Below are 25,706 nucleotides of genomic sequence, written 5' to 3' on the forward strand. Positions count from 1 at the left end.
AGTCAAAAGTGTTTTAGAACAATACACACATGAGAATATTTCAGTGGGGCTGTGAACTTCACAAAAGACACAAGCGTAGGGGCAAGAGGCATATTTGTCTTTTCTTGTGCCTTTTCTTGCCACCCTCAAAATAATCCATGGTATTTTTGGAGGTTGAGAAAACAAGGCTTCAAAATCTCTGAATTAGACAAAATTCTGTGTTTTGTAAACAGAGACAAGTGAACTCCAAATTGAACTTAATAGGGCAAATTATGAAGTGCTTTGGACGACGGGAAGTCCAACGCCCACCACGTTGGGCTTGGAGCTGCTGAATTTAGATCAGTGACAGATCTGACCCAAAGGTTTGTCCTTCTCCACATTGGAGAACGAAGGTGCACATCCTCCTCTCTTGGTGGCCACCATCATGTAGCTCAAGATTTGCTTTTTACGTTCAGGGGAGGAGAGGAGAAACAAGAGCTAATCTCATAAAGGTTCACCCCACCCTCTGCTTGGCTTCTCTTCCTTGGCAAGCCTTCCCAGCAGCAGCTGGCTGCCTGTTTTTCTTCTGCAATTGTGTTCATGACATTTCCTGCAAGTAGGTTTTCCTGAAGGTTTCCAGCAGTCCTTTCAGCTCACATCCCCCTTTTTTTGGCCTCCTCACCCACTAACCATGGCTTGTTCCTAGTTCCCAGCAAGTGCCTCATCCCCATCACACATCCATGCACATTGGCTGTAAGCTTTCCAGGCACACACTGGATTTCTGGGATTTGCTTGTGAGTGTGACTGATTCACTGAGGGTAAGTGGTGACTGTAAGGGATGCTGAACAGCCGTGATGTAAATAGGCACAGTCATGGAATTGCTAAGGTTGGGAAAGACCTCCAAGGTCATCGAGTCCAACCAGTCCTTCCTCGAGGTCCCTGCTCCATGACACAGACACAGACTTTGCCCTGTTTCTTGGTGCCAAGAGGTTGCTTTTCTCTTTTAATGTAATCTTTTCTTTGAGAAGCTGCATGTGGCCCTCTCCATGCAGAAGGACTGATATGAAGAATGTAGATGAGGGAGAGCTCGTGCACAGATCCTGGGTTATTTAGTGCTGGTACTTTCCCTCTCCACACTCCTGAATGCTCCATAAACTGTCCTTTCACAGGCTTTTATAAACACTCAAGTGACTTAATCTTTTAGTGTAAAAGCCTACTTGTATTTTAAGCTTTCTGTTATCAATGTCATTAAATCGATATCCTCAGTTCTGCAGGATTCAAGTCACATATAAGCTGTCACACACAGTTTAACTTGAGAAGTCCAGTATTTAGGCACAGTTAGTTCATTTTTCATAGATTAGAGAGTACTTCGTAGTAGAGCTGCTGAAGATCAGAAGGAGTTTATTCCTCTGTAGCCACTTTCTTATATGTTGGGGTCTTTCTAATCTAATGGCAGTTTTGTTGCAGAACTTCAGTGAAGTTTGAGAGGATGAGCATTTTATGCAGTTATCATAAATGGCACTGGAAAGCCTTGTGAAGGTTGTGTCATGGGTGATAAAACATGGCACATATTCTTTAAGAGAAATGAAAAGGCAGATTAGTATGGACCCTTCTTGTCCATTTTTTAATCCATTAATCTATTTATTTGTAATTATTACTTATCTATTTTTTCCATCCAGGTACACACAAAATTCTGGACAAGTCAGAGGCTGTATGGCCTCACTTGGTGAAGTTCATTGGATAATGAGTGACATCTGTGTTTAGAGTTGAGATGGAGAAAAACAATAATTTGTCCCTTGTCAGAGATACATAATTGAGAGTATAACATACATCTGGGATTTATTTGTGTAAAAAGATACGCAACTGCAATACTACATCTTCTTCCAACCTGGCCCTGTGGTGCCTTTCCATTTAGTGCATTAAGAATCCCGATTTATCTAGAGATATCTTACAAATCAGAAATGACAGTTATTGTTCCATCTTAGCTGTTATTACAGCGGATCTTGCCCTCTTTTCTCTTTTTGTTTTTTTTTAGCCACTGTTTGTCATAGAAGTGAAATAATTTGTAATACAGGCTGACTGTAGATTCTTCCAATTGCTTACTTCAGGAAGACTATTGCCATGATGGACATGACATTATACAGCACAACAGGCAAACAGAGCTCTTGCTGCTGGTGAAACAAAGTGAACTCTGCCAACAAAACTCCAAATTAACTGAAGTTGCAGAAGGCAGTTTTCCAGCCATGGGTTATGGATCATTAGCCTTCTGCATTTTCCGAACTAGTGCTCTTCAAGATCGCTCTGAGCAGCGAGAGGTGGGATTGATGAAGGTAGCAATTTCTGTAAGACATTCTATTTTATGGGTAGTTTGTGACGTGGAAGGTGGGCAGGACCTGCCGTTGTTAAAGGTGAGGCTGTGGTAGGGCACTTTCTGAAAGGAACCAGAAGGTTAGGATTGGTGGGTCTAGCAGGGAACATACCAGTTCAACCCTGGTGCCTTGTACAAGGCCTTCTCTGGGCAGCCAGTGTTGGGGAAGGTCTTTCCTGGAATCATGGAATCATCAGGGTTGGAAGAGACCTTTAAGATCATCCAGTCCAACCATCAACCCAGCACCAGCCCTGTAACCACCAAACCACATCACTCAGTGCCAGATCCAGATGCCTCTTAAGCACCTCGAGGCCTGGTGACTCCACCACCTCCCTGGGCAATCTATTCCAATCCCTGACCACCCTTTCACAGATGAGGAAGGACTCCTCTGTTATTACCATTAATTAACATCACACACTTGGCTTTGCCACACCTCCCTCACCACAGCTGGAAAGAAAGTGGTGTGAGCAGATTGGGGGTTATATCAGTGAGGTATTTCCTGACGATGAGGGTTGTGAATCTGCCCCATTATCCCTTCCCAGTGTGAGAGTATGGGGTTTCAGTGTTTGCCTGGTGGAAAAGGGCTGCAGGGTGCCACCAGAACCTAAGGGAAAGGTAGAGACCCTCAGCAGGTGAGTGACAGCCCTTCCCCTCCACAAAGCACCTGACCTGCAACCTCAGCTGTTTCCCTGGCAAGGGCTTGGGGAAAACAGGGTGAGGCAAGGAACTGGAGGTTTTGTCCAGGGATGTGCTCAAGCAGATAGGAAAATTCCATTTATGTTCCCCAGAGACATGAGTTAAGAAGAAGTAAATGTCCTTATCTACAGCACAGCTACTTGAGGTGTGTGGAAATCCAGTGTGAACGTGTGGGTGCCCTGGGCTGTGCAGAAATGCTTTATTATCACTGGTGAGGAGGGAACTGTGCTGCCTTGTGCCTGACACTCCTTGTTGGACTTGGGGGAGAGGAGAAGGAAAATTGCACGAGGAACTCCTTGTACTTGGTTGAGTGTCAGCACGACGAGGTGGTGGGGTTTTCTCCCTTCTTTCTCCGAAACATAACTTGGTTATCTGTCTCCAAAGCCACACTTGGTTATCTTTCAGCTTGACAGCAGGATTGTGTTGCAATAATCCCAGAGCTGTTGATTCACCAGTGATTTGTTTCTGTTGAAGACTCTTGTAATTAAAAAAATTGCCATAAGGTAGGGTCCACACAATGTGGACTTTGGGGATTTATGTATTAGAAAGGGTTGAGCAAATCCCAGAAATCCTCTAGTTTGCATATTTTGTCTGTAACAAAACTATTGCTTCGGTCCAATATAATTTGAATTATTTTGTCATCAAGCTGGTGTAACAGAGTGGAGAATGGGCTCTCAAAGCTTCTTGAATATAGGAGATTGAGTTAGTTGCTAAATCTGTTTACAGAAGATAGAAGTTATGTCATTATAATGCTGAGGTGTGTTAAAATAAAATCTTGAATTATGACACTCCTCTTTCAGTTTGATTGTATGTTTTAAAATAATTGCTATTGTGGAAAGAAAATGTCTGTGAGTTGGTCATTGTAATGCATATATTTCAATGTTATTAATCCTAAAATGTGACATTTTTATTACCCGGTGAGAACAAACTATGAACAAAACCCAAAGAAGCCAAATACATGCCAAAGAATAATGCCCCAATCCTCCAAAAATTAACACATGTATTTGTGTTTATACACAATAAATAATTCTGATTTGCTATTTACTTAAATGGGACAGAGATTTCTCACTCAAAGTGGCATGAGATTAATCCCAGTGTGTAAAATTAAGACTGAATACCAGCCTTTGCGTGTTTGGAGCCTGTGTTAAAGCTACGAGGACTGAACAATTTTGCTGTTAGTTGTGGTGTGTTAATCTAGAATAAGCCTCTTGAAATTATTATAGCATTGAGAATTTAAAGGAATTGAATAGCGGAATTTAATCCTTTTTAAACATTCCCTCAGGGTTTGTGTTTTTTTTCTTGCAGACACCCAGACAATACAGCCAAGCACTAAATAAGAGTAACAGAGTTCATCTTTACTGTGCATTTCTGGACTATAGGTATGTTACATAATTTCAAATCCTTTAACTCGCTTTAATTAAATTACACGTGGTTTGTGATGCTGTGTATTACCTACATCCTTCTTGTTTCCCTTCATTCATGGAAACAGTTAAAGAAATGGAACCACTGGTTTAGACAAAATGCAGTCTGATAGTGGCTTCTTACCATAAATAGGAGACTTGTTACTCACAGACCCTGGATCAGGTGGGTAACTGGGAGACTCAAAAGATTTTGTGATCAAAACTGCAGAGTGATACAAATCATGCTTATCTCGGTTTATGGGTATGTCCACTTGGGCAGATGCTTGGATGTTTTACAATGGCAAACCTCCAGCACAGCCATTGTTTTCACTGGACCTGTGCCTGTGTCACAACAGCATGTGAGATCAGTATTTCAGAGCTGTGAATTTTGGCTAATGCACGGAATGGATAAATATCACATCCCTGAATGCAAATTGAAATTAAAGGGAAACAAATATCGCCTCAAATTTCAGTTGGAAAATAAGGGCTATGGAAAAAAACTAGTTTTTTTCTTTTTCTATTTTTTTTTTTTTTTAGCTCTGAATACATTTCATCTGGTTTTGATTTTGAAACATGCTGCTCTTACTGAATTAATTGAGAATTAATACAAGTACTGAATTTCGAATTTGATGGGGATTAACAGTTTTTGAGCCGTAATGGTATAAGCCTAATTTATGTAGCAACAGCCCATGATGCTGTGATCCCTCCTACCAGCTTGCACTTGGGAAGGTCACTGTAATTGTTTTATTGAAGTTTTGTTTCAAATGTGTTGAACTGTCCCAGCTGTTGGCAGTTACCCGTTGTTATGGTTACTCACAAATTACAATAAATCAGAAACAGATTTTACTGCAGCAAATTAATATGGTTGTGGCATTGTTCCTGTGCTGCTCCCCACTGGGGCTTGGGCCCTTGAGGCTTTGCCTCGGGGTAGAAACTTAAATATGAAATCTGTCCTTCCAAATGAGTTTCAGTTGTGTCAAGATGGTCTTATTCCCTAGTGCGTGGTAGTTAAAGAATAAGGAATTAGTTTCTGACCTACAACAGACTCTCTTTGAGAACTCAAGGAGGTCTCGAAGGACAGAAGTGTGAGGTAATACCAATCTTTAAAATAAGTACTGAGATAATGCAGATCACTCAGTGTAGCTGCAGGACCCAGAATAATATCAAAAGTAATAAATAGTGAAGATCAGGCAGTTTGGGTGGGTGACCTCTGGTGCCTGAGCCCACAGAGCACCCACATACCTGTGTCTGTGGCTTTTCTGTCCCCACCCCACTTCAGGACTGTGATAGCACAGGGAATTCTGTTTTTCCCTGGCTCCAAGAAAAGGCAGACTCGTGAGCATCTCCCAGACCTGGGCTCAGGTCCCACAGCCTGCCCAGCCACACCCTCAGTGGAGCAGGAGCTGCTGTTGCTGCCCCTGAGGGTGATGTGTCAAAACCCAATTGATGGGTCCCTGGAAATCGTGCTCAATCAGCCTGAATTCCTTCTTGTGACAGGATGAGTGGGACAGGGGCAGGCACAGATAAGACACACTAACTTTTTTGGGTTTTGCAAGATTATTGATTTGTCTGATACTACAGAATACAGAAATCTGGGTCAGGGTGAAATGCCATAAATAAGATGCACAATATCAAGAAAAAAATGTAGTTATCATAAATTGACTATAAAACTGGGAAGAAATCTCTAGAAACATTCGTGTAGAGGACTCAACTGCACCTTGTCCAGGTCAATATTTTCCTTAACTATTTCCATGATGGAATTGAGAAGATACTAGCAGTGTTTGTGGATGCTCCAGCCTGAGATGGCATTCCAAATTTCTATCTCCTATATAGTACAGTGCATGTCAAATTAACCTGCATAAGATGCATTTTGCTAAGAGACTGTGTTCCATTTTTTGTGTGCTTTGCAGCAATGGAGTTGGTGTTTGGTCTAATGAAGGTTGTGTGCGTGAGAGTGGGGACCTCAACTACTCGGTGTGTCTCTGTAACCACCTCACTAACTTCGCCATTCTGATGCAAGTGGTGCCTCTGAAGGTGAGATTAAGCAAAGGAATAAATCTATCTGTTAAAAATGAAGCATAAAGGCATCAGTTTCCTCCTCATGCCTCATCAGTTAAGTGACTAGGACTGGGCTCATTTATGCCCAACTCAGATTTATTCTACATCTTGCTATCTGGTGGGATGTTTTAATACTTCTTGACTATATTTATGTTTTAAAACTTTTGGGAACTGAAATGAAACATACCTGTGGTATGAAGGTCAGAATTCTCTTTACCTTATTCTCAGTGTTTGGGCATGATTTCTTAAAGTTCTAGGCAGGAAAAGCACTAGAGGACATTGTACAGGTGACCTTGGCTTTTATGATTTGTTTTCAAGACAGAGACAGCTGAGATGTGGCTGTTTAGGGTTTTGGTAACTAGATTTGTGGAATATGAACATCTGAGCTCAAACTCCATGTGAAGTGAGCTCTGCTGCCAGCTGGCCCCTGCTCTCATCTCTGCCATCTTTCCAAGTGTCTCCCCACTGCTGCTTCTTCACCTTGTTGCCAAGCAGGGGCTTGTGTAGAAGGAGCATGAGAAGCAAACCAGTGCTTTAGAGTTGAGGGTGAACCCCTTATGCATAGTTTTCTCTATGTTCAGTTCCGTTGTCCAAAGAGTCGGCAAGGAAGCATCTCTTCATGTGGAACATGACTCTTCCTCTCTTTACCCAGGACCTTTGCTTGCTATTCACACTAGTCACTGGTTTCAGATGAAACTTTGATGGCAAAGACGTTGTTTTGCACACTAGACATGGTCTTCTCTTCATGGTACAGAGAGGGAGCAGAGTGCCTGCTCCTGACAGGTGAAGTGCTGCTCCTGCTGAAGGACTCCCTCTCCAAAACTCAGCAGCAGGCAAGGTCAGCCCCATCCTGGATCTTAGCAATCAGACAGCCAGCACTGCCACGAGCATGAGAAATGTTCTCACCACTGTTTTTAGGTGTGCTTCTGCCAGGGAGGATCCAGTGGAGATAGTGATGAAGCTCTGCTCCGAGCAACCCTCAGTTAATAAATGATGAACGTGTAATATAAATAATTTACCAACGGCACATTTAAAGGAGCATATACAAATTGTCTGTCAAATTTATACTCTCTGGCACATTCTCAGTTTTCTGCAGACACCATCCCAATAATATAAATTAACAGGCTGAAGAGCTTCAGGAGGACTCCTCCTGCCACAGCTATCCCTGTGTGCTGCTAACAAGGGTGGTGTCCTCTGTGGTGCAGCTGGAGGGGTTTTGTCAGTTCTGTTGCCACGGGCCCATTGATTATATGGCCTTGTCTCAGGCTCTGCTTAACTGATGGATTTGCTCTCCTTTTAGTCAGCAGCTTTGCCAAAAAAACACCTGCTGCAGGATGGGCAGCGTGGGCTGGTGAGGGCAGCACAGGTTCCTGCAGATGCAGGGGTCAGCTTGCAGTGCAAGGGAACTCTGAGCAGGGTTACACCTCTGAGCAGCACCAAAGTCCTTCCAAGGACTGGCTCATCCCAGATTAGAAGCTGGGAGTTGGCTTCTTCGGGTCGTCTGGGTTTTATCTAACTGTTATTATCTTTATTACTTGCAAAGGACCTAATGACTCCAGCTGCTTTCCAAGTATAATTTTTCTAGGAACTCTTCATACTGATAATAAAATGCAGCTTTGACTGAAGACCTCCAACCTTGTGAGACAAAAGTATCCTGAGACAAATGCACTGTTATTAACCTTTTTAAACAGCAGCATACAGGGAATTAGCCAGGATTGAACAGGAACAGCCACCAATAAAAGGCCACTGCAAGAGTAGTTGACTTTTTACTGGGGAATAGTTCTGAAGGTCCAGCTTTCAAATAAACAGATTTAAAATTGTGGTGATTAGTGGGACTCTGCAATAAGTTTTAGTATTGTGTAATATTGGTAATTGGAGAAAAAAGAGATTTCACATCAAAGCCTTTGGAATCGAATTTTTCTGAAGAGGTCTGAAATGCATCAGCAGGAAAGGTTGGATGTGGATGAACCTTCAGGTATCTATCTCACAGTCCTTTAATGCTTCCATTTTCAATATTTCCTCTCTCCTTAAATTTTTGGTCTAATGCATTTCCATCCACCCGAATTTACGTGGAATATTTTTGCATTGTTTTTCCCTCCTTTTACGATAAAAGGAAAATCTCATCCCAAATCTTTGTCCAGGACATACCCTTTAAATTGACCATCTATGTTTATCTTGTGGTATTAATATTTTAACTAGTGAAAAAAAGTGTTACCTTCACTGTGTAATTGGCATGAAGCTGAGAGTCACACAAAGACAGGCTTCCTGGCTTTTGAGCTGTACAAGAAGACTGTGCTCAATTACAAATTCCTGAAACATTCCCTAAGTATTTGCCTCAAATGTCTGAGCATTAGAGCCCAATGAATCAACTACACAACTGGAAACTCCTTTCAGGTGTCCTTGGAACCCTCTTAAGTAAATGTTACAGTGCTGTGGATTTTAAGCACCTATTCATGTTATTGACCATGTTCTGAAATTCATGAGCCAAGGTCCAAAGGGCCCATTTGAATCACCCATTGGAATATTAGATTGTCAATGCTCTAAGAAATTGTTGCAATGATGTTATATTTGATCTTGAACTTGTGTGTATTTTATTTTTCTTATCGTAAATGAAGTGCACAGATAATATGAGACAAGTAAAAGAGAGGGTAGGAGTATGCAAATGCCCACATTTGAACAGTTCTGTTTATACAGCTATTATATATCTGTGGCCATATAAATAGAAATGAATGAAATTTTTCCATATGAACACTATTTTTGACAGAATGTTTCATTTTCTTCTTGCAGAAAAGGGCCTGTTTTTCATAAAAAATGTAAATAAGTTGTTGGAAATGCATTGCCTGAAAACTGCAGCGTTTTTCATCAAATGATGAAAAAAAGTGAATTCATTTTTCATGGGAATTCTTTGAGTGTTTTACACTTCCATTCTCCTATGGAAAGTATAATTTCCCTTTCTCTCCATCATGCTGATAAATGCAGCTCTCAGGGGAGCAGCAAGAGTCAGACATCCTCTCCAAGGGCACCAGAATGGCCTTTAATGCAGCAGTAAAACCAGGTATAAATAGTTCTACCACTCCTTGCAGAAAGGCAGGCAGCTGCACAGAAAACAATTAACAAAATTAAAAAGGGGAATATTGACAGTTGTAAAGGGTTGTGATACAGACCAGCACACAGAGCTGGGAGAGCACTGTTGGTGTGGAAATCCATGAACTCTTGAGACCAGCTCAGTGTGATAAGTGTTCTCTCTCAGCTCCTTTTCATATTGATTTTCTTTCTGCTCAGGAAAAAAAAGAAAAAAAAAAAAGATAAAAAAAAAAGGCATAATCATTCCATTAATGAGGCATTGCAGTTATTTAGAGTTTGCTGTTCCCACCCGGAGAGCACGGCATCCTCAGGGAGTGCAGGCAAAGCCAAGGTGTCTCTAAGCAACAAACACCAACAATAAGTGACCTTCCTCAGAAGTGTCTCCTCTGCCCCAGGAATGGGTGTGGTGAGCATTTCTGATGACCACAGAGCTGAGCTGGTACAAGAACTGTTTGTCGAGGATGGTGACTCTTTCTTCTGAGCTGTGTTAAACTCCAGCAAGAATCTCCTTGCTTAACTCCTTCTCTTTGTTCCTTCACATAGTCAAAGCTACCTTTTCCCACTCACAGAACCACAGCATGATCCTGACCTGCTCACCCTCCCCCAGTGCCTCCCTTCCTGCTCCTTTTCCCACCTGCACCAATATCCAGCAGATCACTCTACATATTTACACATTTTGTGCATCTCTTGTGCACATAAATCCCTTGCTAGATTCCCAATATTTTTTATCATTGCAAGTTTATTGTAAGATACTGAACTGTGATAGTGATATATGCACCTGGCTCAGGGAGGAATTAAATTGTCTCACATGGATTTCAGTTTGTTTCAGTGAGACACTCATAGGAAGAAAACTGTAGCATATCCTGCATCTGATGGTGCTTTCTCTTGAGTGCTTGAAATGCTGTGAGCTGAGGGATGCTGGATTGTTACATGTTTATGGCACAGACTGTCAGGTGGGTCTAATTTCCAGGGAGTATAGAAATGCAAGAAGGTTCTTAGCAACAAGCTGTGAGTTCTTGATTTTTCTTCTTGATCTTGGCTCAAAAGAGGTGAGATTAATTCAGTCACTGTTCTACGGTATGCCAGCTGGAAGTAATCTCCAGAGGCTGAAATCTGCTGAGATGAAAAGGTGTTTTTATTCCAATATTCAGAGAAAGAAATTGAAAGAGAGCGGGCACAAAGAAAAAAATTTAAATTCTGGAATTTTCACTTAAATGTGACAAAATGAACCTTCACTCTCATGTCTGTGGGCTGTACACCAGGATGTGAAGAAGAAGGACTTTAAATGCCGTGAATTAGTTAAAACTGAGCTCGGATCACAAATGTAGTTGAACACCACTCCAGATTTTATATTCATTTCAGCAAGAGCTTGAAAGCACTGGAGCCATGGTGATTGTGAAAGAAGGGCATGAACAATGCTGCTGATGAGCTCGGGGTACATGTGGGAGGTTTAGCTGCTTTCAGGGATGCAGGGGATTAGCAGTTGTAACAAGTTTATTTCGGGAATGAAATAACCATCTTGGAAAAACTTACAACCATGTGGTGCTCAGATGTCAGCCTGGCACTGACCTGTTAGCCTGCTGATGAATTGGCCCCCATGGAATGCTGGAATTATTTGTGTTTTATCACTCTACTGTTATGTCTGTATCACGCCTGGCCCGAATTCTTGCTCGCTGAGATTCATTTGTCTTGCTGGTTTTCACTTGAGGAATTATAGCATTTATTTTGAATTTTGGAGATTAATGGTCATGAGCTGGTTTAACCAAATAAATAAGTTAATTGAAGGTAAAATGTGACCAAAGATGAGTGGAATGTTCCTGAAGGGACATGTTCAGCCCTTGATTGCTTTCGTGGAGTTGCATGGATGTAATTAAGGTCAGCACACAATCAGTACTTGGAAGCTTGGTTGAGAACTATTTTCACTACTGTGATCAAGTCAGTTAGATGGAGAATTATTTAACTGCATCTTCCCAACAATAAATGTCAGTGGGATGTTCAGAGCAGGTGTGATATTGGCTGATCTGTGCACCCTCCTCTGGGAAACTCATTGCTCTGATCAAGCTTCTCTTTCTGACAAGGGAACCTGAGAGAGGGTGAAGTCCCTCACAGCAAACCATTGCTTAGGCTGCACTCTTGGGACTTCACATCTGTCCTCCTCTTTCCTTGACCCACAGACCAGTGTTCCAGTTTTTCCTTCAGCTGGTGCAGCCAGAACAGACCTTTGCTGCCAGCACCCTGCAGTGCTGTGCTTAGGGAGACACTGATGCACTAATACAACTGTGGTAGGAAAAATAAATAATCCCTTTAGCTGGATGTGTGTTTGTGCTGGTTTATGTTTGGTTCTTCTGGAGGAAGCCCAAGCAGAAGGCACCCAGGGTGGTGTGCTCCCTGTGGTGGTTTTCTTGTGGCACTGTGGTACAAGAATCTTCTGCTGGGCCCGAGCCTGGAGAAGAGCAGCAGAGGGCGGGAGATGAGGTCCCCTCAAGTGGTAGAGAGCCTGGGGAGATCTCAACCTGCAACACCTCCTCCTGCACCCAGCACCCCCCTGGAACTTCTGACTGGAGGGGAAAAGGCTGGTGGAGAGGTCCCATTCCTAGGGCAGGAGGGACAGGTGACACGGGGAGGAGAGGCACGAGCAACACTCCTCTTGGCCCAGACAGACAGAGGGATGGCTCAGGGTGCTTCCTGGACAGCAGGAATCAAACGCAACTCGGAGTAAGGCGCATCTCAAAAGCACTTCAAAGAAAATTCGGATGCTACTATTTCATTTTGGGCAGCTTTACTTCCCCTCCTCACTCAGTGGGGCCCTGTGCTCCTGCCAAGGAACATGCCAGCCATCTGGCTGTTTTTATTTTTCTAGTGATCCAACAACTCCAAGGCATGCCAGGCTATTTGTACCATCTGCCACATAAATGTCAGTTCAGCAAAAGGATGGTGGACACCTGGGGACCCAGAGTTCAAAAATCCTTCTAAAGGGGAATCATTGTCTCCCACAGAAAATAGAGCTCGAAGCTTGGGTCCACTTCCCCCAAGGGACCAATGCAAGACACAACTGAAATATTTATTACTCCCAGACCATTCTCTTAAATTGTCCTTTTCCCTTGTTTTTTTTCCTCTTTCTGTCTTTTCCACCTGCGAGAGTATAAAAATTACTACTATAAAGTTCACATGTGGGTGGACATTTCCAGTGAAGCAATAGTGTCATACAATCTGTGGTAGAAATTGTTTGGGGTTTTGAACACATTTTCTGCATTTCTAAAACTAGAAATGACTTTGGGTTTTGTCCTGCTCATAATTCAGAAGAGAGGATCAATCAATACAGTACAAGCCCCTCACCAACAGGCTTGAAAGCAGAGCGGTGTTTATAAAGGGAAAAATGTTTAAAAACATCTGATCTTGCAGCTGGAGCTATAGAGACAACCCATCTCTAGGGAACCCAGGATTTTGAAAAGGCTTGGGGATTTAGCTGTGAGGTTCTATTTACAAAAAGAAAGGCATCCCAAGTTTCTTCTTTGGGGCAATATGTGTGCTTTTATTTTATTTTTCACAGTTATAGCTGAGTTTGACAGTAAGTTTTGATAACGTATGACTGACAGAGAACAAAGTGCATCAATTGCTGTTCATAAAGGAGGCTTTGAAAATGTCTTAATATTGTGAATGCTTTAAAAATATGGAGGATAGGTGTGTAATTTATAACTTTGGAGCGTTGTTTCCTAAATCTAATATTGCAGTTATTAATCAAACATTGCACTCTGGGTGCAATAAAATAGCAGTCTGAAGTGATAACCCTTTTTCTTAAAATTTTCAGCCAACTACATTCTCTAATAGGACAATGAAATGGAAATAATGTGGCACTCCCTGATTTCTGCTGTTTTGTAATTTTAATGTAATTACTTTTCTCAGCAAGCTTTTCATTGCTGGAAACATAAAAAGAATAATGCCTTAGCCCAGTGATTTTTCTTTTGTGTTGCGTATTTAAAAATTGGATAGGCATTTTGATTTCTTTGGTCCTTGTTTATTACCATTGACAGTTTGTTTAGCTGAAGAGATCTCTGCAGACAGTTCAGACAGCCCTTACCCATCAGATGAACAAAGACAAATCAGCCTGAGTGTTTATTCTAGTATTGCTTTGTAAACTTTCTTTGCTCTTTCTCACTCTCTCCACTTCCCCCTCCATTTTATTGCAGTGGAAGTTGTCCCCATGGAGGAGCATTTCTCTCTGATGTGTTCACAGTGTGATTGTGCATCATATTTCTTTTGTCCTTACTATATCCATGCTCATCTTTCCTGAAAATTGAGCAATAGTCTTGATTTTTAACTCAGAGCAATTGTTCATTCTTTTGCTGTTCCACTCCTGTGCCAGTACAGCTCCCTTGATTTTGATGGGAGACAATAGGAGACACCTTCCTTGTCCTTAATCCCACAGAATTACATGTAAAAAGTTGGACTGGTGCTGCAGGATACTAAACCCTTCAAATTCCTTAGAGAATTGTTTGGCAGTTATTGAATTTCACTCAGCAGAGGAGAATAAAAAATGACTTTTTATTTTGGAAAAGCACAAATATTTAAGAGTGTTATAATGGTCAAAAGAGCTCCTTTGTTCAAGAAGCACGATAGAATATTCTATTTTAATCAGAATACTTAGCAAAATAACAGAGACTTCCTTTCCATGGTGGAAATGAAAGCATTGAACCACTTGGCAGCCAGTTCTTGCTGACTAAAGGATTTCCCCAAGCGATATAAAAAAGTTATGATACTGCACCTTTATCCATCACTGTTCTCTGTTGAATATTTTTAAATTTAGTCATTCTGTACTCTTGAGTTCAGTCTGTCTCCTGTATTGGCCTTTTCATGCCCTTTCTCCCCAAAGTGTGGTGTAGGGGTGGTTCAGGGCTGGGTACCTGTTGCTGCTGGGCTGCTGTGCAAAACTCAGTTATCCACAGCCCTGAATCCAAATAGGCCCTTCTGAGTCACAAGGAGACATACCTATATTTGTTGTATTTTACTGGGAGCTGGGTATTTAATTAACCTCAACTGCTCTGAACAGTCTCACACTCAGTCTGGCAGGAGACCATCACTTCTCTGCCTGCAAGACCCTGCAGGAGCCCTGCTGGGTTTGATCCTTCTCGTAGCTCTCTCTGATGGCCTTAGTTTTGGCTGTTAATTGGAGAACAGGATGAGCCTGCTCTGGCTGGAACAGAAGGCAGAGAACAGATGTCCAAGTCTCAGGTGTACAGGCAAAAGCAGCTCCTTGGGTGTCACAGGGGATAATCTGCTGTAACTGCAGCGTTTAACATTCCCTGAGAAACACTGCCAGCATTAGGCCTGTAACCCACACTGCTTTTTTTTTTTTTGCACTAACAGATATGAAGAACTTGAAAATGCCTGCTTTTCTGATCCCCAAACTTTATTATAATCTGATAGGGCTTCGCCACTTGAGTCCTTCCTCCCTGCCACGCTTCCTTCAAGCTTCATTTGAACCAAGAACTTGCTGTGTGAGATCTGTAATGAGCAGATTACCTACTGTTTGATGGCATCTTGCTCAGAACCGCTTCGAAAAATGATGGGGGCTTTTAAAAATACTAATTAATATCTTGGCAGAGACGCTTGGAAAATTCTGTATTTTTCGTGCGACAGTGAAAAGTTTTAAATAAGCAGCACTGGGCTGGGCTGGCTGGAGGAAAACGTGCCTGTAATCCTGAAAACCCCCCTCTGTAGCACTTTACTGCAGATCCCTAGGAGTTGTGGAGTTAATAGAGAATGGGAATTCAAAAGCAATTCTACTGGAAATGGCTGATAAAGGTGATTGCACCGCAAAGTGTGACTCTCAGAGGCCTTTTTTTCTTCGAGCTCGCAGTGTCTGATACATTGTGACTTGAGAAAAGAAGTTTCTGCATCAAGGTAGACTTCCCTTTCTGTGAGTAGTGGTTGTGCAGTGCCATCAGGCATGGCCCCACCAAAATCATTTCTGTGGTGTCAGGGAGTAGATTGAGCCTCCTGAACTCAACACAGATGTTAATTTGGAGAAGCCATAATGTTATGTACCTAGCAAAGTGCTTGGCAAGCTGAAGGAAAACAGAGATTCGTATTTTTATTATTATTTAACATATAAATAAAGGCCTCTCTGGACTGAAACTGAATTTCAGCAGCCTTTCTGGAGGCAATTAAAACCATTAGCTTCATCAGCCAAGGCCAGCATTTTAATGTCTCTGAGACACTCAGGCTGCCAAAGTTAATTATTCATCCTTTTCTTAATTGGATTCAGATTGCATTTTAAAGGTGCAGCTTCAATAGCACTGGCTGAACCTTGATTTTTCACCCCTTTTCTCCCCCCAGGAAATGTGTCAGAAGAGGTTGTTCAGCCTTTGCACAAGAAGGGGCTGAGGGTGGATTTCAGCCCAGGCCAGAGGGTGGTCAGATCATGGCAGATTTGTCAGTTGGATAAACAGGGTGAAACCCACCCCTCCTCGTAATGTCACGGTGGGAATGATCCTGTGAGATGGAAAACTGACCAAAAGGGGCATTAAAATATAACTCACTCCTACGCTTGCACTCAGGGCAAAAATGCAAATGTCGTGTCTTACGTTTCTACCAGGGAACAAATAACTTTGGTTTTATAAAATGTATGCACTGTATAAGCATATGCAAAGATATATTCTGGGTTCTCAAAGTAAGTAACACTAAGATACAAATGGGAGGGATGATATAATCCTTAGCTTGCAGGACTTTTTTTTTTTTTTTTTAAGTCTGTAAAACATTTTTTGGTTCAAGAACTCGTCTTTTTCTAGAAGAAGATGAATTGCTTTTCAAAAATGAGATTTCTAAAGTAGTTTAGACAGTGAAATTACTGCTTTTAGTGCCTAAATGACCAAGCTGTAATTGGTATAGGGAAAAACCCTTTCAGGATCAGCTGTGACAAACCTTGGTTTAAGTGTTTGAACTCAGCCCTTTGTCTGATGTGTTGCTTTTAAAGGTGGACATAGAGGGATGTTTTGCAGTATGTGAAAAAGAAAATTTTAGGTTAACACTTCCCCAAAACGTCTCTTTCTTTGGAGAAAGCCCAAAGTACACCCTTTGCAAAGCAGAAGAGTTGTGGTCAAGTGACTGAGAGGTGAAGAATGAGCAAAAGGGACAGGGGTGCAAATGTCACACCAAGCAAGGGCACACTGAGCAGAGGGCCCTGTGTGGCCCAGGCAGATGCTCTGAGCTGAGTTGTGTTCCTGTAGCCCATCTACCTTTGTGGTGGGTTGGTGTGCTGGGTTGTTTATACAGTCACTCAGTAACCTGAGATAAACAATTAGATTTTCTGATCTAGATATAGAGCCTATTGAATAACCTTTCAGCCTGAACTGACCTTTCCCAGAGATGAAAAGTACCATCCCATTATAATAATATATTTTCATCTCCCCGTGCAGCTCTGTTTAAACAGAGGCGTTAGATGTCACCACGAACAGCATCAGAAATGAAAAATATACATTTGGACTCTGAGCTGGTGTCTTTCCAGGATTGTTTCTCAGGCCATCCAGTTGCCTGAGAGTTTCCAAAATAAAAGTGTTGAGCAATGCACTGACTTCTACAAGGGAGAACAAGGCTGAGACAATAGACTAATACCACAGATGGGTGGGTCTGCTGAAAGCACCAGCTCTTTGCCCGCGCTGTTAGCAACACTTGCAAGGTAAAGGGTGTTACAACCTCAACCAAAAGGGTGGGAGTGTTATGTGAGGCAGGAGTTTTTGCTTTGACTTTGTTGAAGCTGGAACTAAGAAACATCTGTCTTTTAGTGTTTGTGATTACTAACACTCGGGGCTGTATGAGCTCGTTTCCTGGCTTTTCAGCTTGCTGCAGAGTAAGAGAATGACCGTATAAACCCAAAAGAAGCAAAACCTGTTAGAAGAAAAGAATAATTTAATGTGGATTGGGACAAGTGTGAGAGTCAGGCTCGTGGGACTACTTCACAGATTGCTCAATGTTTTATTTGGAACTTTTTAGCACTATTTTCTTTAATAATAACATTACAGCCTGATTAGCATTTTTGTGCTGACTGCAAGATCATGCCAAATTACTGTTTTCTATTCCACATCACGCAGGAAGGCTGAAAACTTTCAAAAAGACAAGCTGAGGTAAGATGAAATCAGCCCATATCAGAGCATTGGAATTTGTAGGAAATTGTTTCTTAACTGATGATTCACAACACTTTGACTACCCAGGTACTTGTAACAGACTGCTGCTTGTTATCCCTTGCAGTGGGAGCACTCCACACGTGTGCTGTGACAGCTGGGCTGTGGGGAGTTAGTAGGGATCTGATATCTTAAACACAGGTTCTCTTCTCTCTTGTACATATCCCTGAAACAAGGCTGCACACCCTGCAAATAATCCCAGGCCTTCTTTTCCTGCTGTATCCTTCCCCCTGGAACTCACATTATCCACAGAAAGGAGCTGGTTTCACTGGCTGCTGTGAACAGGGACCCCCTCTTGGACCCCTCCAGCCCGAGAGCTCAGTTTGAGAACACCTATCACTGGTTCCTTAATAATGATAAAAAAAAGGTTGCAAGCTAACTACAGGCTTTCTGTCCCTCACACTGGGCAAGATGAGGGGGTGAACTGCAGCATTGTTGCTTTTGAAGTACCTCCCACCAGACTGATGTTGGTATTAAGAGCATCATCCTTAAAGCATCATCAGATTCTAGTTGTGTTTACCAGAATACCATCTGCAATTTCCAGTTGCAGATGCAGGGCCCTGTGCAGGTTATTTTATGTTTCAGAGAATCTTCTACATTTTATTGTTAAGAGATTCCCCCCCCCCCTTTTTTTTTTTTTTTTTTTGTTTCTGAGTAATACAGGCTCCATTTGGGAGAACTTGATTCTCATCATGTCTTGCCCTGCAGGGGTTTCTGGAGGAAGACTGAACTAAAACCCAGAGAAAAGTTGTCTTAGAGGCATGTTAGTTTTGATAGAAATTAGTGAGAAAAAGGTGTTTGTGTGATCACCATCTTCTCTTGGATTACTGTGGAAAAAAACAAAGACTTGGATTTTTAGAGGGATTAAGCCCCTCTCCTCTGAGGAAAGGCTAAGAGAACTGGGATTGCTCAGCCTAGAGAAGGCTCCAGGATGACCTAACTGAGGCCTTCCAGTACCTGAAGGGGCTACAAGAAAGATGGAGAAAGACCATTTAAAAGGGCCTGGAGTGACAGGACAAGGGGGAATGGCTTCACACTGAGAGTAGATCTGGATTAGATATTAGGAAGAAATTCTTCCCTGTGAGGGTGGTGAGCCCCTGGCACAGGTTGCCCAGAGAAGCTGTGGCTGCCCCATCCCTGGAAGTGTCCAAGGCCAGGTTGGACGGGGCTTGGAGCAACCTGGGCTAGTGGAAGGTGTCCCTGCCCATGGCAGGGGATGGGACTGGATGAGCTTTAAGGTCCCTTCCAACCAGACCATTCTGGGATTCCATGATTTTTGCCAGTTTCCACTAGTTTGCTCCTCTGTATCTTCTGTATTTGTATATGATTTTCCCTTTGCAGATCCTCTGCCAGTGCAAACACTGTGAGAGATCCCTGCAAACCTGAATGAGAACTGAGCAGCTCTGACCTCCCCAGGGAACATTTTCTGGCTGCAGGAGTTTGGGAGTGAAAGGAGTGAAGGAAAGCTTTGAACTGCTGAGAAGCACTGATTTCAGAGTGATTTGAAGCTGTGAAAGCTTCCTCTGCTCCCCTCCTCCTTCTGTAGAATTGCAAACCACCTGTAGCCAGAGAAAAGGATGTGTATCAGAGATATCAGGAAATAAGGTCCATCCATTCTGGACATGAATATCCCTGATGAGGAAATCACTTCTAAACTGCTCAATTTACCACAAAGATTACTCCTATTTCAGGAATATTCTCTGAAGAAAGGCTATACATGGCTTCTCTGAGGAATGAGGGATGATAGGATCTCTTCTGTAGGAATTATATGGAACTTTTAAGCTGGTCCAGCACACAGAACTCTTTTGTTTCTTTAATTGATGCTGCCCGAGTCAGGGAAAAGAAATGTGCCTTTGGCTGGAAGAGAAAAAAACACTCAAGAGCTGCATCATATTTCCTAGGAACTGTAACACCATAGCAACAGTTGTCTTCCAATGCTGCTGCTGCATCCCTTAATAGTTCTCAGATTGCTGAGTGAGCCACAAGTTATTTGCTGTAAAACTTACTGTACATGGGGTGGTTCTGTTGGCAGATAATTGCAGGAAAAATGTACATATGTAACACATCTTTTTGTCTGTGTTTCTGTTTCCTCATAACCACATGGCATGTTATTTCTCTCCTTTAAAGAGGAATTTTAATGGGAAGTTTATTGGTGGGGCTGCTTGGGTTTGATAATCTCTAATGAAATACTTTGTTTGGGAGGGAAATTTTTATTGTGCATGTGGAAAACAATAGAAAATCCCAAACATGTGAGGAAGGATTAGTTTTCATTAGTTAAAAGTTTCTGTAAAAAAGTTGGAAAAGATATTGTTCCTTTCAGTATTTTTTCTAATAAGTAAATATTTTGAATGAGTTTTCAACTAGGAATTTAATTTATGGTGAAGAGAGATTCAAATTAAAACATAGTATTTCAAGCATCAAAATTAAAACTTTTTGATTGACTACATATTCCTCCCCCCCCTCATTTATGTTCAGTTTATGAAAATGTCAACTCTATCCAAATTCAAGTCAGGAAAAATGTTTGAAAATTCTTCTGAGATGAGAAAACCTTTTCCTGCCTCAGTCCGTTCTACTTATTATATATTAATACTTCCTGGCTCCCTTTGTTGGGTGGGGCTTTTTTTGTCATTCTTTTATGAGAACTTGCATGGAAAATTAAAACACACTCTCTGATTAGTTTAAGATGAATGGCCAAACCATGGTGTCCCTCCAGCATTGACTCTATCCAGGTTTAACACAGATCCTAGTGGAGAGCACTGTGGAGTTACAGTTCAAATGTTCATGAAAATTGAATTACTTCTACAAAAGCTGCCTGTAGATAAAAACAGAGGCTGAGAGGAGAGGTTTGCACTCCTACTGCTCATGCTGGGTCTTTGCTGGGGTTTTCCATTCTGTAGATGTCAGTCCAGCTCTTCAACAGCCACTGAAAACGTGACACAATTAAACAAAACGAGCGGGCTATAAATGGCCTGTGATTTATGGCTTATCTGGGTTTGTCAGTTCTCACTGCTGTGAAGCACTTCTGGTATTTGCACAGTGATGTAAATTATTGCAGTGTGAGAGCATTACCTGTGACAGATCCCATCACTGACACTGCCTGTGAGCCCAATAAACTGCTCTGTTCTCAGGCTGGATGATGCTGCAGCAGCAGAGAAACTCCAGCTTGTGCTGAGGAAAGCCTGGCTGAGGAAATAAAAGAGGGAGCTAAATGCCACGGGCATGTGGATCCCCTGGCTGTGTGACTGAGTTTGGAGCTGGCTCCTCATTTCCCCCTCTAGTAACAGCAGGGAATGACTGTGAACAGCTTCCTCACGAATGGCTGGAGGAGGAAACGCTGACCCGTGGTTCTGCAGTGTGATAAATCAATTAATAGTTGTTATTTCGTTTTTGTTTTTTTTTTCTTTCCTTTGTGTGCAGCTAGCAAGAGAACACCAGGTGGCCCTCTCCTCCATCACTTACATTGGCTGTGCTCTGTCCATCTTCTGCCTGACGATCACGCTGGTCACATTTGCTATATTGTCGTGAGTAATTTTAAATTAATAACCTGCTGAGCAGCTATCACTGCAGGAAGGGAAGCAGCGCATTTCAGGCCACCGAGTAGGATCCCTTCAGGTGCTCAGGATAAAACAAAGGCTATTAATTCTACAACCTCCCTTAATTGGATTCTGCACATGTATTTGTAACAGTTGGTTGGTTATTTCTAAATTACTTTCATTTCCTGAAATGGGGTGGTCTTTATACAGCAAGCTATTTCCATCCCGTGAGGGATTTTTAGATTTTTTTTTTTTTTTAAACTTTCCATGTTTTTCTACAGTTCAGGAGTCTTGCAAGGAGGCAGTAGCCTCCTTGCAAGACTCCTGAACTGTAGAAAAACATGGAGAGTTGCTTGGGAGCTCAAAGCAAGTACAATATGAGCAAGGACTGCAGGATCACCCCCTCTGCCCCCCTTACCCTCATCTTTGGGTTGCTTGGAGTGTAGTCAGCCCTTCTGTCTGCTCTTGGGCTGCAAGGCGGTGTGTTTATAAAGGAATGCCCAGAAAGGAAGTCTCAGTCCACATTAGAGCTGCCTGCCTTTTGTTTCATGCAACATGTACACAATTACATCATACGAGCCACATTTATTTTCGAGTTGCTGTTCTCCATTAGGCTGGTTATCTAATGTGTTGTTTTAGGAGGATGAAGGACACTGTAAGCAGTGTGATATTCACTCCACAGCTCGTGTTTAAAACCTCTGGATCTCTGCAGCCTCCTGCCTGGAACAGGGCAGCCCCTTGGAGGGCTCTTTGCACCGGAATGTTTCTGCTACAGGGCACTCAGGGTCTTTATGCCTGTTTTATTTTCCAACAGTGATAACTGAGTTTGAGGCCCAGCTGGCCTTGATACAAACATTTCCAAGAAAGAAGATTTCATAGAGGTTTGTTTCTAAATAAAAACCAGAAAACATGGCAAAGGGTGAAGCAACTTGTCTTCACCCTTTGTGCAGCAGAGTGGTTGAGCAGCAAGGAATGGGATTCTTTGTCTCCTTTCACACACTAAGCCATATTCTTCCTACTCAGGAGTTCAACTTTTGATTTCTGTGCCTAAGAATATATTTTGGACATCCCATTAAGAGGCCAGTTTCTAGGGAAAAGGACTTGCTGTAAAAACAGTAAACTGATTGCAGTGTTCCTTTGTTCCAAACCCCGTATTATTTCCAAGTCTCAAGATCTGTGTTGGTCATACTTGGATTAAATGTGTAACGTGTGGCAGAATCCACTCTAAATAACTCCAACGTCTGCCTATCTGGCACTGCGCTGTTGGCATGTTTAGGCTGAGGGGAATGATCTGCTCCACTTTTGTCTGAGTGCAAAATTGGATGTTATAGTGTTTAGAAAGGAAAAAGGAGTAAAGGGAGGTGGTGTGGCTGCAGCAGGGCTGAAAACTCCTCAAGAAACTGGAGGCAAAGAGAAGACTTTTGGAAGAGAGCTTGGGGCCTGCTGACTGTCCCGGGGTTAAAGCACCCCACCTACACACAGGATCCTTCAAACTGCCAATCAGAAATAATTTGATTAGGTTTTCACTGGAGAGCAGGGTCTCGTTAAACAGCTGAAGTGAAATTTTGCAATGTGGTGTTAGATGACCATAACGTAAGCGGAGAAGAATCTGGCACGTTCTTCGCTGCTCCGCGTCCCGGCAGCGCCGGGCGGCTCCCGGGAGGGCAGGCAGTCCTGCTCGCCTCCTGGGGAACGCTGCCCCAGCCTGCCACCACCAGAAGCTCTTTATTAGATAGCCATTGGCACCAGGCAACACATCCTGACTCTTTGGATTCCTTTTAGGACACAGATACTTCTCGTCGTTTCCCTCTTCGTTCTCTTCCAGCGGAGCGCTGGCTACGGCAGTGCTGGAAGGGCAGGGCTGACACAACCATGGTTTGCATCGTCCAGTCCACGTCACTGTGCTGCAGGGACACACACAGTGGCTGCAGGAGTCACCCTCATCCAGTGTGACACAGCAAAAGGATGGGAGTGGGTGGAGTTGAGTGGAGGAGACACACAACAGTTCCCATCACCAACGGCCTGGGTGTCCTGAGATGATTAAAACTGCTGGTGGGGGCTGGCAGGCAGCATGGATGGGAATGGGGAACCTGTTCTCACCAGAACTGCTTTTTAAAGTGAAGAATGGAATTGTGGGAAAGGCCTGAGATGTTCAGATCAGTGTTTTTGTTTTCTGTTTCCTATTTCTGGATGAGAACAGAAACACGAGGTCAGAAGACTTCCAGGAAAGCATGTTCTTGTCCGAGTTCCAGCTGTTTTTTGCAAAGCCAAAAGAGATGTGTTCAAATGATGTTGTAATCACTGTCAGGTCTCTGTCAAGATAGGCACTGCCCATCTGCATATGGAACTATAGTTCCTGTGCCCAGAAGCTGATAATGGTATAAGTCAAAATTATAATAAAGGTCTTTTCACATTCCCTTATTTCTCACACAGGCAAATACCAGCAAAATAAATCCAGGAGTTCTGTGGCACAGTGTGGGCTGACTGGTGTAAGGTGCAGTGTGCTTTCTGTGAGGTGCAGGTCTGACCTCCTCTGTATCACAGCACCATTCAAGATATTCTGCCACTAGTCCCGAACAGAGCTTTTTCATGTGCAAATCAATCTTTCTGCTGCCTTCAGGACAGCAGCAGAATATCAAAGCAACCACTCAGGTACCACTCCATCCTGGAGGAAGGAGAGCTCAGAAGACATCGTGATAACCCCACCAAAACCAATAAGCAGAAGTCAATCTAAATGCTTGCTGATAAATCACAAATATATTCTCGGAATGCTCCTGGCAATGCTGTTTTATTCACAAGTGTTTCTGCCTTCTGCCAGGTCTGTCAGCACCATCCGCAACCAGCGCTACCACATCCACGCCAACCTGTCCTTTGCTGTCCTGGTGGCCCAGATCCTGCTCCTCACCAGCTTCCAGTTCACCCCTGGCACTGTAAGTCCTAAGAAGAAAAATAATTTGGTTTGGAATGAATGCCACGTGCAAGAAAGCATCTTCCACGTGAGATCTCCTATTTTTGACGTGCCTTAGCCAAAAAATGCCTTCCTGGATAAAGCATTTTGTGCACCCAAACGGTGTTATCGTGGTATCTGGCCGTGTCTGGGTGTTTGCCAAACCAAAAGCAATGTGCACCCATCCAATGGAAAAATCACTGTAGAAATGGAGCACACCTCAGTGTGTTTTCAAATGTCATGGCTGATTCTGCCTGACATGGCTTGTGCTTTCTCTCATCCCTTTAAAATTTTAGGAATTCTCTATTGGAGAATATTGTTTATCTTGTGTGTTTAGGTAAGGTATTTGTATTTGGGTTAAGGTTTTGGGTTGGTTTGGTTGGATTTTGTGTTTTTTTTTTGTTTGTTTGTTTGTTTGTTTGTTTGTTTTTCTGGTGGGGGTTGGTTTCTTTTAATTGTCTGCTCTCTGCTCTGGTATATTTTTGACTCTTTTTTTCTTTACCCCACATTAAAAAGCTTTCAGATTGAGCTTTGGCAATATCTTCTACTGCCTTGGAGGGCAAAACAGAAGGTCTTTGTTTTTTCGCTCAAAAAGTTTTGTTTGTGGGGCAGAACATACTGTTTTTCTGAATAGCAGATTTATTGATGATGATCTCTACTCTGTAGATTTAGATGATTTTTAAGTAGGATTTGTGTAATAATCAGTGCCAAAGGTAAAGCAACTATTGTTTAATTAGCCAGAGGTGACAGAAAGCACTAAGTATCACTGTGTAAGAGTTTAATCCAATTTTAATCCAAGATATTGTAAAACATATATATATTTCTCTGGCCATCTAAGGCAGCCACTTAAGCAACAACACCTCCATGTTGCTCACATGGTACTTAAGCTCTATGCATGTATAGGGGGTTTTTTTGCCTGATCACATAGATTGGAACTTGAAATTACAGATTGATTTTATGGATCTGCTGCTGCAGGTGGGAATTCCTCATGCAGAGTACCAGGATCTAAACCATTAAAACTGGCATCTAAAACAGCTGGGTTAGATTGAGACAAATAGGCCAAGTTAACAGTATTACATACCAGTAAAACCAATTTCTTTCCACTGTTGTGTTTAAAAAATGCAATTTAAAGTAACATAAGGTCTGTTGATGGAAAGTCCCACCTGAAAAGCAGAAACAAAACCTGATTTTACAATAAACTTCCAGTGTGCTCTGTTTTTGTAATGATCAAAACTTGGCTAGTTTGGTGCCCAGCTGTTGCTCCCTATTACTTTTCAGAAGCAGTGAGTGGCTTCTATTAATCTTTTTTTTCTTCTGTTTATTCTCAGTGCAAGTCAAGATGAGGTTTGCACATTCTTCATTTTGCCAATACAACAGCTACCTAAATTTATATTCAGCTCAAATGGGATCCTTTGAAATTCTGTTAAGTTTATAAATAACAATTATGCCTGGTTTTGCATAGGCTATTATTACCTGAGGATCTAA

At 42.4% G+C, this 25,706-nt stretch overlaps 1 protein-coding gene across 1 annotated transcript in view; it reads left to right on the plus strand.

Moving 5' to 3' along the window:
• ADGRD1 (adhesion G protein-coupled receptor D1) overlaps window positions 1-25,706 on the plus strand; it is a 135,188-nt gene that overhangs the window by 72,069 nt on the left and 37,413 nt on the right. The window contains exons 14-17 of the mRNA XM_027733162.2: window positions 4,328-4,401; window positions 6,333-6,456; window positions 21,159-21,262; window positions 24,093-24,204. Coding sequence (XP_027588963.1) covers window positions 4,328-4,401; window positions 6,333-6,456; window positions 21,159-21,262; window positions 24,093-24,204 — 414 coding nt within the window. The remainder of the gene's footprint in view (window positions 1-4,327; window positions 4,402-6,332; window positions 6,457-21,158; window positions 21,263-24,092; window positions 24,205-25,706) is intronic.

The sequence above is a fragment of the Pipra filicauda genome, unplaced genomic scaffold (assembly GCF_003945595.2).
Source record: "Pipra filicauda isolate LSUMZ 115617 unplaced genomic scaffold, ASM394559v2 scaffold14_size4853619_pilon, whole genome shotgun sequence".
Taxonomy (NCBI): Eukaryota; Metazoa; Chordata; class Aves; order Passeriformes; family Pipridae; genus Pipra; species Pipra filicauda.